The 13,754-nt window shown below is 42.0% G+C and overlaps 1 protein-coding gene across 2 annotated transcripts in view; it reads right to left on the bottom strand.

The window, feature by feature from the left end:
* The window catches only part of SETD2 (SET domain containing 2, histone lysine methyltransferase), a 119,760-nt gene extending 110,482 nt beyond the window's left edge, over positions 1–9,278 (bottom strand). For both annotated transcript variants that reach the window (XM_079713138.1, XM_079713139.1), the window contains exon 1: positions 9,121–9,278. In XM_079713138.1, the coding sequence (XP_079569264.1) occupies positions 9,121–9,191 (71 nt within the window). In that variant the 5' untranslated portion in view covers positions 9,192–9,278. The remainder of the gene's footprint in view (positions 1–9,120) is intronic.
* Positions 9,279–13,754: the final 4,476 nt, after the last annotated feature.

Genomic DNA, 13,754 nt, shown 5'->3' with positions numbered 1-13,754 from the left:
AAAGAGAGAACATCTATATGTGTATAACTGAGTCACTTTGCTGTACAGCAGAGATTGGCACAACATTGTAAATCAACTATACTTCAATAAAAAATTTTTAAAAAGGAAAATTATAGAGCTAAGCAATTACACTTAAAAAAAAGCATCAACTATCCTACAGAACAACAAAAGCCTCAATTTTTAGAGTACCAAGTTTTCTACCATTTTTCAATGTCACAGCTTTATGGTATATCCAAAAACACCCCTTGATTTATCACTGCATTTGTAGCTTCCTCACTTCCTTTTGGCCCCTAATATTCATAAAGAGATAAATGAAACTATTGAGCTGAAGGATTTGAATAAAAGACAAACAAGAGTAAAGCACACGGGCCTAGCTTAAATAGGTTATCCATTCCGGAAAACACACAAGTATAAAACAACTAAAAAGACTGGGGTGGGGGGGGGGTGCGGGGGATGTAACAAAGCACACTACATTGTCCCACCAAAGGCAGCTGTCATAATCTCTCTCAGACCACCACCATGAGATCTCTAATTTTCATTAGTTTGTCTCCACCAGGATCAACAGAAGAAGACTAAAAAGTGCCTTGAGCACCAATCACTCTCACCAGCTCAACACGTACCACTCAGTACCCTGACCTCCTCTCTCCTAATCTAATAGTTATTTAAGATGGTCTTTCAATGTCAGTTATTATTAATGCTGCTATTCACTCTATGAGGAAAATAGAATAATGATAGTTATGAAGAATCAGGTCAACTCAAACATTTATCAATACTAAGCACATACTACTATGTTCCCAGCTGCTAGTCACTGGGATTCCTCCATTTAAAAGAATAAATCTCTAAAACATATTCATCACGGTCCTTGGATTTTCTGGTACATAGGACTACAAAATCCCTTAGGTCCTAGCAACAGAACCAACAAGTCTAGATCATGCAAGAGAATGGATGAATGCTAAGACAGACAGGCTCCAATGAAATGTTAGTCTTTCTTGATGCTGTGTATTAGTAACCACCCAAAGTACCTTAAAAGTTGGAGAATTATAAAAATACACATGTATACAAATACACCTTTTAAAATACTTATATGGAAAAAAATGAAAATACTTAAGCAATGAGTACATTTCACAAAAGCACATAGCTAACAAATTTTGCAGCTAGCATATGCACAGCTGAAAAACATGTCCTATCATAGGTTCCAACTCCTGCTCCAATTTCATATCCTCTGACACTATCATTATCTTCTCTAGTAATAAAGAAAAGGAGTCAAAGAAAGGTGAGCACCAAGTATTTTTTGGTAGTCTCACTGTCTCTCTATAATACACGTGAGCATTCTATAACTGGGGAAATACTTGTTTTATACTCAACTACCACTGTTTCAATTTGTTACTATTTAGTTATTAACATTAATTCATCAAACTGCTGTTAATCTGCCAAGAAAACTCCATACTATATTTCTCATAATTTATACAATTGGTTTCCTAAATAATAATACACCCATAACAGATTTAATTTTTTAATGGATACAGTAAACTTAAGCTTAAATAAGATACCTATGATGGTGACCTTGAGGAAAACTTTAGTAGTACATTTTCACATATTTCTAACAAAATGTTTTATTGTATCTCAACAAAATTCAACTGTTTACTATAGATAATCCTTAACTAAATTTTCAGCACAGAAGCAGTACCATAAAATGTGTAGCTTATGTTTTAGAGTTGATATATACTAGAATTGAGAAATTAATGGAAGAGTTATATATTTAACCAGGCAATTTTAGAAAGTCTGTGTGTGTGCTCAGGTTCAGAAAAATGAACTTCCAAAAAAAGGTTTTTGCATCCATCTATACAATTTATGAAAAATGTTAGCTCTAATTTACATTCATACAAAATTCATAAAAATCTTAAACATGGCACCCTCCGCCTACTAAAGTAGAGCCTATGTAATTAACAACTATCCACCAAGAAGCAAAATATCACACAAAAGACTCAAAATACAAGTTAGTCCATGAGTCTCCAAAGAGCTAATCATGAAGCAAATATTGGTGATTACTATACAGCCCTCCCCAAAGAGAGTCTAACTGTACTTGGCAGGAAGTGGGCAGCAGGAAGAGCTACAGTCAGAAACCACCACTTGCTCCAGGTTCTTAACAAGCTCACAGCTGTGCTCCCAGTAAGCAGACCTGGTAGCAGCCTGCCAGCACGATCAAATTCCCATCAATACCTGCACCATTTTAAGGATATTTTCACTTGTGAGATGTTAGCACCGGACAGAAAAGGCATTCTAAAATAAAAAGCATCTTTAGGAATTCACACCAACTTTAAACCTCCATCTAAATGACCAAAGTATTTGCTCAGTTGGAAAAGATATTGAAGCAACCATTGAGCTTGATTAAGAAAAAAAAAAACTACCAAATTAAACATAAAGGACATTATACATTAATTCTAAAGCTAAGGGACTCAAATACAACACCTGATTAGTGTATGGTAACCAAGAATGACAAAAATTGCCTCTCATTTGAATCCATGAAAGTACACTTCCAAATATAATTCCCATTATGAAAAAAAAAATAAACCTATTGAATTTTCATTTGGCTAGTTTGTTGGCTAGCTTCAAATCAACCATTTTCAATAGACTATACTTCAATACCTTGAGTTTTTAAAATAAGCAACCAACTAATCAAAGGGCAGGAATAAAAGCTATTTAATCCATCAGCACCAGACAGGACAAACAGAAATAAGCATGGACAAAAAAATAAAATTTTAAAAAAGAAAAGAGAGAAATATAGGAATCAAACTCTAGAGAGAATCGCAAAACACCATCATAAACTACCAGATATACTTGGAAGGAGACACAGCACATATCCTAAGGCCCTTTTAAACTCCTTAACATGGTAAGAAAACAAAGCAACTTAACATAGTACATCCACAGTATAGAATATTCCCTGTTAAAAAAAGATAAGCACATCTTACACGTAAATGCAAGTATGTAGATGATATAATATGTGTAGTAGACAAAAACAAAAGGTCTGGAAAGGTATACACTAAATTGCCAGTAGTGGTTACCTCTTGGATGTGGGATTTGAAGAGATGGAGCCAGAAAGATATGCTAAAGGTGGATTTTTACTTTTTCCTCTATAAACATCTGTATTATCTTACCCTTTCGCAATAAGCATTTATTGTTTTGGTAATTAAAAAAAGAAACCATTTCAGGGCTTCCCTGGTGGCCCAGTGGTTAAGACTCTGCACTTCCATGCAGGGGGCACAGGTTCGAACCCTGGTCAGGGAAATAAGATCCAGCATGCCGTTCGGCATGGCCAAAAAAATAAATAAATAAAAATAAAAAAAGAAACCATTTCAAAACTATTACCAGACATTGTTATTGTTTTCAAAATATCACACTGATGGTTAGTACAAAGAGGTAATAGTAGTAAAGTACCTTCAAACCTTGAATTTAAAGCTCTATCCTCAAAATAAAGAAGACTAAGAGACATGACAATTAAATCCAATGTGTAATCCCAGACTGAAAAAAGAGGACACTATTGGGATAACAGGCATACTTTAAATATGAACATATATCAGGTGTAATATTATAAATGTTAAATTGCCTGAATTTAATCACTGCATGTTGGTTATCTAAGAGAATCCTTATTCTTAGGTAATACTATGAACTATTCAGCGGTGAAGGGTGATGGTGCCTACACCTTACTCTCAAATGGTTCAGCCAAAAATAAACAAACACAGGTATATGTGTTTTTATATAGAAAGATAAAGCAAATGTGGTGAAATTTCAACTACTGGTCAATCTAGGTGAAAATACGGGAGTTCACTATACTATTCTTAAAACTTCCCTGCAAGTTTGAATTTTTTTTCAAAATAAAAGATTCCTTCCCCCTAGAGAGTGGATCTCTCTCAGAAAGGGAAAGGAAGAATTCTAAACGTGACTTTCAGTTACACTAGGTGTAAATGTTTCAGTTTCTAATATGAAATGTCTCTCAGGGTCTTAAAATAATAGCCCTTAATGCATTACAAAATAAGGTGCTCTATAGTATCCTGGAAAAATTAACAGAAATGATGAAGCTAGTCAACTTTTGATTCTAGCATATGACTATTATAGCTTCTCTGAAAAAACTGACAATGCTCATAGAACAACACTAAATATCAGGGTTAAGAAAAATTATTATAAATATCTGTTAAAGAGTAAATCATAATGCATTTCAATTTAAAGGGGAATAGATTAAATCAATTAATCACTACAGTGAAAAGTGGCAGAGAAGATTTGAAACACAAAAGTCCCACTAACACTAGAAAAGTATGATTGATAGTTATGTCTTGGCAGTTTGAACATTTCTTAGGAAAACACAACTGTATCAACAGTTGCTTGATACCCTTCTAAAGACATAGTGTGTCAGTAGAAGAATGGTGGGCCTGAAATCTAGATAAGGCTAGAGCCAATAGGGACATGAATTTTGGAGAGGTATACTCTATCCTAAGTACTAGGATAGTTCCACCAGGCTTTCTGTGATCACCAGGAAAGCCTCCAAGTAATATTTTGGCCTCCCATGTACCTACCGAAGACTGTACCCTGGCCTGTAGAACATACCTCAATCACTACAAAGCTATTTCTCTCTTATAAAATAACAAGAACTGAATTATGTACTGGCTGCAAAGCTACTAAAGGTCCAGACCATATGTGGAATCTGGTGACCACGTTATTCTTTCAGTTGGCTTCCTATGGCATCTCTATCCCCATTGTAACTTAAATGAGTTATGAGAATTTTATGAGAACGCGACTATCCTCACTGCTTTATATTTTATTTGACATACTGAAGTATTTTTTCCCAGTTAATAAACTTTATTTTTGCCAAATTCACCATGCTTTTCATATCATGGTGCCTTGTAAAGTACTGTTCTTTCTAGCTGCATCTTTCCATCCAATACTAATAATAAAAGAGTTAACACTGTCCTAATTCTTAAATCCTCATAAAAACCTTTGTAGAAAATACTGTTATGATCCTGACTTTACATATAAGGACACTAAGGCACAGAGTCATTACAAAATTTGCCCAGGTTCATAATGCTATTAAGTAAAAGAGGTGAGATTCTAAACCAGGAATTAGGATCCAGAGCTCAAGGGTTTAACATTTTTTGTGCCTTGGACCATTCTGCAATCTGATGAAGCCTGCAAATTCCTTCTCAGCTTTTTAAATATATGAAATAAACAAAGGAGACCAATTACCTTGGGAACAAAAAACTCAAATGTATGATATAGTAGTATATATATGCTTCTCAACAATCTAGTGGTGGATCGATCTCCTATTTACTGTAATTTCTATGTAATGATGAACATAAATAATATTTTGAGATATCTACAATAATCACAATATAATATCTGTGATTTGTACTAGTAGTAAAATCACAGGTACTGTTAATAGTACTGTAGTTTGCTGTTTACATTAATAATTAAAAGGAATGGTAACTTCTAGTTAGAGGTTAGTGAAGAGGTCATTTTCCCCCTAAGTTTATGGATGCCATCCATGTTAACACTGCCCACTATATCAATCTTCTTAACACTGCAGTTTAAAAAAGGACCAATCCTGGGTCCTTCTCTCTTTCTACATTGGATCTCTTGGTGATCTCATCCAGTCTTGTGGCTCTGAATACTACTTAAGTTGATGACTACAAAGTTTATCTCTAGTCCAGACCCTTCCCCTAAATTCCAGACTTGGATATCAATTCAACCAGAATGTGTAACAGGCATCTCAAACTTACCACGTTTAAAACTGAGCTCCTAATCTATTCCCCAAACCTGTTCTTCTCACGGTCATCCCTATCTTAGTTGATGGCAACCCCATCTTTCTCACTTCTCAGACCAAAACTCTTGGAATCATCCTTGACTCCTCTCTTACACGCCACATCTGATCTATCAACAAATCGTACTGGTTTGATCTTCAAAATATATCCAGAATTCAACCATTTCTATCTCCTGTTACCGCCCTGATACAAGTCACCAGCATCTCCTTCCTAGATTTCTAGCTTCCTTACAATTATAAGTCTCCCTGCCTCTACTGTTGTTCCCCTCCTACAAACTGAGTGATCCTTTAGAAGCTGAAAGCATATCATGTCACTCCTTGGTTGAAAACTCCAGGCAAAGTCCTTATAAAGCCTCTACCAAGCCCTGTGAAATCTGTACCCCACCCCAACATAATGTACTATTACTTTTTTGTTCATTCCATTCTAGCCATACTGAGCAGAACTCACTAGGTCGGCCTCAGCACCTTGGAACAAACTATTCCCTCTACTTGGAAAGCTTTTTCCCCAAATGTTAACGAGGCTAACTTCCTCCCTTTTAAGTCTTTGCCTAAATATCACTCTCAAGAAGGCTCAGTTCACCTCATTTTAAATTTCAACATCTACCCCAGAAATTCTGAACCCCCTTACCGTGCTCCATTTTCCAAAGCACTTAACTTTGAACATTCCATTATTATTTATTGTTTATCACCCCGCACTAGGAGGGGTGCCCACACAAGCAAAATTGTTTCGTACACCATTCACCTCTAGTATGCCTATGTTTGGCACAAAGTAAACATGCACCTATTAAAAAAACAGCACTTCTATCATTGTAAAGTACTTGCCTGTGTCTCTCATTAGAAGAATACCTTGAAGACTCTGACTGGATCTAATTTGTAGTGCCCTCAACACCTGGCCTGGGGCCTGCCCAACAGCAGACACCTAACACAGATACTCAGGTGATTACAGCCACTTTCACCTGAAACACAATCCTATATGCCACAGGAAAAGCCAGGTCTTACAGCTGTGTCTGATTAAATACTTGGTAGAAGGCAAACACAGAACATCAGGTTCCAACTGTTACTTCAATCAAACCGAGTTTAAGTTTCATGCTTCATTTCTTCATGTGTCTAAGAAGCATTTCAAACTATCTTAAGTCTAAAAAGGTCACTTGGTCATTCCTCCCCCCCAGCCATGGCACCACCTCTCTAGCCCACCTAATCTTTTCATGCTTGACTTAAAATCCTCTTAAGTGTTCCTTGATGACCCCAGCTAGAAGCACTTACCGTGCCATGCTCTGGGCCAACTGCTTTCCATGTTATTCTCATTTGATTCTCCCAAAAGCCCTATGAAGTTGCTTCCATTATGACACCTATTTCAAAGATGAGAAAACTCAAACTTGGAGAGATCAAATCACTTATTCAAGGTTCAACGAGTGTTCAAACACAGGTCTGCCTGACTCTGAAATCCAAGTTCTTTAACCCTCCACTATACCGCTTTTCTCTCTCCAATATTACAAACCCTAACTAGTTTATACATACTACCTCATAGGATTTGTTGTCACTTCACTTATCTAGGCTTCAATTCCGGCATCTGTAAAACAGGGGATATCGTTTAGGATGCCTCCTATCAAGACCCCTTTCAATTCTTAGAGTATTATGAAATAAAACATTTTATAATTCTTTACATACTCCAAGTAGGTTAATACACACACATACACACGTGTATTTTAGCACTTAGCCACTGCTAGAAATTAGAAATCTCCACTGCCAAAAAGCAGTGAAAATAAAAACTCCAAGACCTTATATAAAAAAAATAAAACATTCTTGATTCCTCCCCACATTCACATCTATCAGAGATGCACTTCTGAGTCCATTTTCCCACGTAGTATGAAAAATTATGTTTTCCCCCCAAGAACTGTAAGAATGTGATACTTAAAGCTTCTGGACTTCACCAAACAACCTGGTAAAAGGAACTGAAAGCAGCCACTTAGCCCATTTAGGAGCTAGCATGTTATTTTAGACAGGACAAGTGCTCAATAAGCGTTTATCGGATCATGATACAGAATTTTTTTTTTGAGGTTTTCCAAGTCTCAAACCAAAAGCCTATAAAGAGCCACACCAAAACTAAGGTAAAATGTGTCAAAAGAACGTTATGTCTTGGAATCATTCTGGTCATAAAAGTGAATTTCATTTGAAATCCCTATCAACTGTTAAGTTTGAAATGAGTCATATTCGTAGGTCTAGACTTCAACCAACAACAGCAAATGGAGTTTAAGGATAGCTTTTTAAAACAATAGTCTTGTGAGGATGCAGAGAAAGAAGTGAATCCAGGCTCTGGAGTGGAAGCTCTCTTGAGATATCAGATACAGCAGCAGACACAACCCACAACAGAAAAGTAAAAATGTCCTAGGCTGAAAACATACCGTTGGGCAAAACGATATTTCGGTTTTCTAGAATACTGTCTGTTTAGAGAATCCTCAAACGATTCTTGCTTTTTAACAAAGTCTTCAAAAGGAGTAGAAAGTCATCCGTTCAGGGTAAGAGGTTGCTGCTACCAAGGAAGTAGAGTGTCCGAAAGTGTGCAAATCTCATAATCTAGTAGAGAACGTATGCCCCTGCGGATGCTTTCACCTTCGGGCGGAAAAACCAACCCGGTGTCACCTCAACATTGGGGCCACTCAAACCTCGCCACCATTACAAAACCGAAATGCCAAAGGTGCAGAATATGAAGCCGGAAGCACTACCAGGCCAGGATCGAGTTCCAGGAGAAAAAAAATCAAAACCGAGAGCGCAGCGCGGGGCCCTCGGCCACCTTGGGCCGAGAGACGCACGCTAGGCCCTTCCGGTCGGAGCCGCCGTCGCCGGTAGGCCAGGCGACGGGCCAGGCTTTCACCCGAGCCCGGGGATTCGCGGCCTACCCTCGCCGGTGCCCTCTCGCCGAGTATGGCACCGGCTGCTCCTCCGACTCGGTCCCTTCGTCTGTAGCGCGGTCCGCGCAGGCCGCGAGGAGCCGGAGGAGACCGCCGAGCCTCGGGCCGGCCGGGTCGGTGCAGACGCGGCGGTGGCGGCAGAGGCCGCGCCGCCCCTCCCCCACCGGCCCGGCCCAACCGCCGCTGCGACGCGAGTAGCGGCGCCAACGCCGGGCCCAACTGCCGGCCCCCGGCGGCCCGGACAAGGGGCTGGTGGCGGCGGCGCTGGCCTGCTCCCCACGCCGCCTGCGCGAGTCCACCGCAGGCCCGTTACTCCCCGCGCCACAACCCGTCAGGACGCGCCGCCCTCGGCTTGCGCTGAGGCGGCCGAGGGCAGCGGGAAGGCGCTGAGCTGATACTTACTCAGGAGTCGGGTGCTCGGGGTCGTAGAAATCCCCCATCTTCGGAGGCGGCTGCGGCGGCAGCTGCTTCATCGGGAGCGGCTAGAGACGGCGACGCGAGCCCCCTCCCCGCGGCAGGGCGACGGGAGGGAGGGGAGGGGAGGAGGCCGCTGGTCCGACCGCGGCGGCGGCGGCGGCGGCAGGGGCGGCCCGCGTCGCTTGCTCGCTCGCTCGCTCCCTCCCTCCGGCGCCCGCCCGCCGCTCTCTCCCCCACACACTCACACCGGGAGCGACACTAACCCCGCCCTCCCCTCTGCAGCACAGGCCCGGCCCCTTAAAGAGACACGCACCCGCCGCGAGTCCGCCGCCAGTCCGCCGCCAGTCGGCGCGCGGGCAGCTGCCGGTTGTACTCAGGCCGGAGCGGGAGGAGCGGGAGGAGCGGGAGGGGCTGCGCGCAGCCCGCGGACCCGGCCCGACTTCGCCAGCGACTTCCTGGAACAATAAGCTCCAGGCCTGAGCGCCGTTGGCCCGCCCCGGGCCGAGAGCCGCTGCGCCGCGAACCCTCCCTCGGGCCCGCTGTGGCGGCGGGGCGCTGAGGCGTGACCCGGCGCGCCCCGGGGTTGTTTGCCGGCGACGACGGGGAAACAGCCCGAGCCCGCCGGGACACTAGCCTGCCTGCTCCGCCGTTCTCGAAGACCTGCCCTCCCGGAGCGCCGGAGTCCGCAGCGGCGCCGAGGGCCCCTCCCCCGGGCCTGCGGGCTCTGAGGTAAGGCGGTCGCCGCTTCTCCCGTGCCTCTCCCCCCTCTCTCCTTTATTTTTCCTTGCTTTTTCTCCCTGTTGCCTCTTCATCTCGTCCCCTCAGCAAGTACGGAAGCGGAGCTAGGCTGGGGATTCGCCCTAAAGCCGAGCTCTGGGGACGCCCCTTCCTACCTCCCGCACCCGCTGGGTCGGCTGGGCGCCGTCGGCTGGTCCCCGTCCGCCTGTCACCGGGCTGCGTTCCACCACCCACACCTCCACCTGGAGCTGTACATATTCTGCCCCCACCCCAGCATCTGGGAGCTGCGGATCCCGTCTTCTGCGTGGTTCTTAAAGGCCTTGGAGGAAATGTCTTTTAAGAAAAGGTTATTAATCACTTTCCTGCAAAAATGACGTGGTAAGATGAAGTAGGATAACTTGAAATGGCTGTGTGTCTGTTATTTTTGGAAGGAGAAACAAGAATACATAAAGCCATTAGCTAAACTCTAAGGGAGGGTCATAAGATCAGATTTTTTGTAGTTTTTTTTTTCCACTGTAATTTTGAATCGGATTTTACCAGCAAACAATTGGATGGAGGTATGTGTTATGGACTGAATGTGTACTCCACCCCACAAATTTATATGTGAAATTCTGTCCCCCAAGATAATAGTATTAGAAGGTGGGACGTTTGGGAGGTGATTAGGTCATGAGAGTGGAGCCTGCATGAATAATGGAATTAGTGCCCTTATAAAAGTCCGTTGAGTTCTCTCCTTGTCTGCCCTGAGGATACAAGGAGAAAACAGTGTGCAACCCAGAAGAAGGTCCTCACCAGAACTCAGCCGTTCTGGCACCCTGATCTCCAACTTTCAGCCTCCAAAACTGTGAGAAATAAATTTCTGTAGTTTATAGCCACCCAGTCTATGGTATTCCGTTTTAGCAACCGACAGTATAAGAGACTAGACATCCATTACTAACTCTTTTATATCGTGTGTGTGTGTGTGTGTGTGTGTGTGTGTGTAAACACACATATATGTATGTTGTCACTGTCTGTTAGTGCTTTATCATCATTGTTTCTCACGTGGGGATTATTTTGGCTTTTTTGTTGGTTTTTAGGCATGTCATGCAGGTCCAGAGCCTGTCTCACTCCCTTGGTTCAAGTCTCCCATGGCCACTTCTTTACAAACTATGAATATTACCTAATTTATCTGCTTTTTCTCATTGTAAGATGAGAATATTAATGTAGACAGGACCTCACTGTTGTAAGGATCCAATGAGATAATATTTGTAAAGCCTTAAACCTTCAATAAATATCAAGCACTCACTCAGAAGTTATAGTACAGTGGTTAAGAGCTACGAGGCATTGTATACCAGCCCACCACTTTCTAACTTTGTGACATTAGGCATGGTTACTTTTCATGCTTCCAGTGCCTCATCTGTAAAATAGAGGTATTATCCATTGCACAGAGTGTTGTGATTATTGAACTAAATTGTATAAAACATCCTTGCACAATACCTGTCATTGAGTAAGTGTTATGTTTTAGGCTTTGAAAGAATAGATTGGAGCCCTGTGCCTTAGATGCCACATAGGCCATTGGGAGCCACTTGACATTGGACAGACAGGAAAGGGCTACTTTAATTATAGGTGGAGGTGGCTAAAATAATTTAAGTATGAGGTGATAAGGACCTAAACTGAGGTGAATGAGAAAAAAGCAGTCAGTTACAAGTTTCCTGTTTCCTAAATAACAAAGTAAATAGTTCTCTTGCAGGAGGTGCAGCTGGTCTTCATAATACCTGGTCTTAAGATAGCATTAGTCTGGTTAGAACCCAATGCAATAAGCATGCCAAACTATGGGATTCAGTGGGAAATACTAAGCCCCAAACATAAATAAATGAACCGAGTTTTTACAGGCAAGATTGTTGGAAGATTGAGTACTATTTAATGGCCTCATCTATCTCTGTACTAGGAGTTCTCTGTACACGTATTTTAAATTCAAAGAGAAGGCATCCTTGGAACACATACTTGGGCCTGGCCTCTTGATCAAAGCTGTGGGATAATTTGGTCTTTAGCCTATAATTGACTATCTCCTACTTTCTTACATAAAACCTTTTACAAATATGTTTGAAGGAAAAATGTTGGAAGTCTTAAAGTAAAACATATTATAAAAGGCATTCTATTCTTAGAGTGCTAAAACCATAGAAATTTTCATAATTGCTCCTGCCATTACTACTGCTGTAGGCCCAGAGCACCCCCATCTCAGGGGGACCCAAACATAGCCAGTAGCCATAACCCTGAAACAAAGTTGACTAGGGCATCTCTTGCCTTAGGGGAAATGGAAGGCCAAACATCAGATATTGCCCACAGTTATGCTCCTGGTACCTGGATGGGAAAAGAAAAAATATAATTGAGGTGGAGGAGAGAGCACCAGTTGATTGCTTGAGCACATTCTTCAAAAATACTATGTGTAAACAAAATTTTTCAGGTCATATGTTGACAAGACAGTTCTTAGGACTGATAAAACACAGAAGCAATAAAATCAAGACACCGAGGTAGTCTGAGGTACCACTGGGTGGTGCCTCTTTTCAGTGTGCCCAAGTCAGAGCTCTGCTGGCTTCAAATGGGAACCTGGCTAAGGCTTTAGGAGAGAGAGAGAGAAAAGGTTGTTACCCCTCGAACCTACAGCTGGGGCTGAGTGGGGAAGCTGCCCCTACCTACTTACCCTTGCCTCTTCCTGTCCCACTCTTCCCTCACCAAATCCTTCGCTGACCTAAGGATTGTCAGAAGACTGTATTCCTCAAGAAATGCCAACGTGGGAAAGGCATGCACGCCCCAGGCCTTCAGTCCTACAACTCCCCAAGGTTCCTGGCTTTGCCAAGAGGGGACAGGGTTGACAGTGGCAACAAAGTCAATGTGGGCAGCGTGAGCAGGACAGTGTGAGCAGGGCAATGTGGGAAACCGTATCTCTACCCATGTGCTCCCACAAACACCCTCACGTTGGCAGAATTAGGCCCATTCTTAATGGCCATAGCCTATGGTTAATAATGGTCTGCCCATGTATAAAAGGTTGAATTTAATATCAGAGAGGCAGTTTGGGAGTATACATGAATGATATACAGAAGGCTGGGTTATATCAAGATCAAATGTTTGAAAGTTGAAGCTTGCCAGTACAAGGTTTATGAAGATCACAACAGTTTGTGAGACACCTAATTAATTTCCTTGATTATTTAAATATTATCTTGAATCTATTCCCTGATGTTAATGTTCCTGTCATCAGTTTGTTTTTTTCTAGTCCAGTGTTCTTTTTTTTTTTGTTTTTTTTTTTTTTGTTTTTTTTTTTTTGCGGTACGCGGGCCTCTCACTGTTGTGGTCTCTCCCGTTGCGGAGCACAGGCTCCGGATGCGCAGGCTCAGCGGCCATGGCTCACGGGCCCAGCCGCTCCGTGGCATATGGGATCCTCCCAGACCGGGGCACGAACCCGTATCCCCTGCATCGGCAGGCGGACTCTCAACCACTGCGCCACCAGGGAGGCCCCAGTGTTCTTTTGAATAGAGGAATTGTGTTACATATTCCAAAAATGTATTTTTCTTTATTTGGTCTCTAGGAAACCAAAATTGGCTGTTACTGTAGTTGCACATTAACCATTATGTCATGATTACAAACAGGTACATCCTAGCATTAGAATAGAAACGTGATGTGGGTGTCTATAAGCTGATATATACAGTTTTTTAATGCTGATTTACTGCTTAGTTTTAATAGATCAATATGTCATTCTGTTGTAACTGAAACTAATTCTTTTCCATTAATTAAAAATATAATGAGCAAGGTGGTTTTCAAAATATAAAGTATGTTACTCTACAAATGAAAGACTTGGATCAAGTGGTTTAAATGTGTATTTACTCTTCTGTAGGACAGAAATATATATA

The sequence above is a fragment of the Hyperoodon ampullatus genome (assembly GCF_949752795.1).
Source record: "Hyperoodon ampullatus genome assembly, chromosome: 10".
Classification (NCBI taxonomy): domain Eukaryota; kingdom Metazoa; phylum Chordata; class Mammalia; order Artiodactyla; family Ziphiidae; genus Hyperoodon; species Hyperoodon ampullatus.
This window is presented reverse-complemented; position numbering and strand designations above follow the sequence as displayed.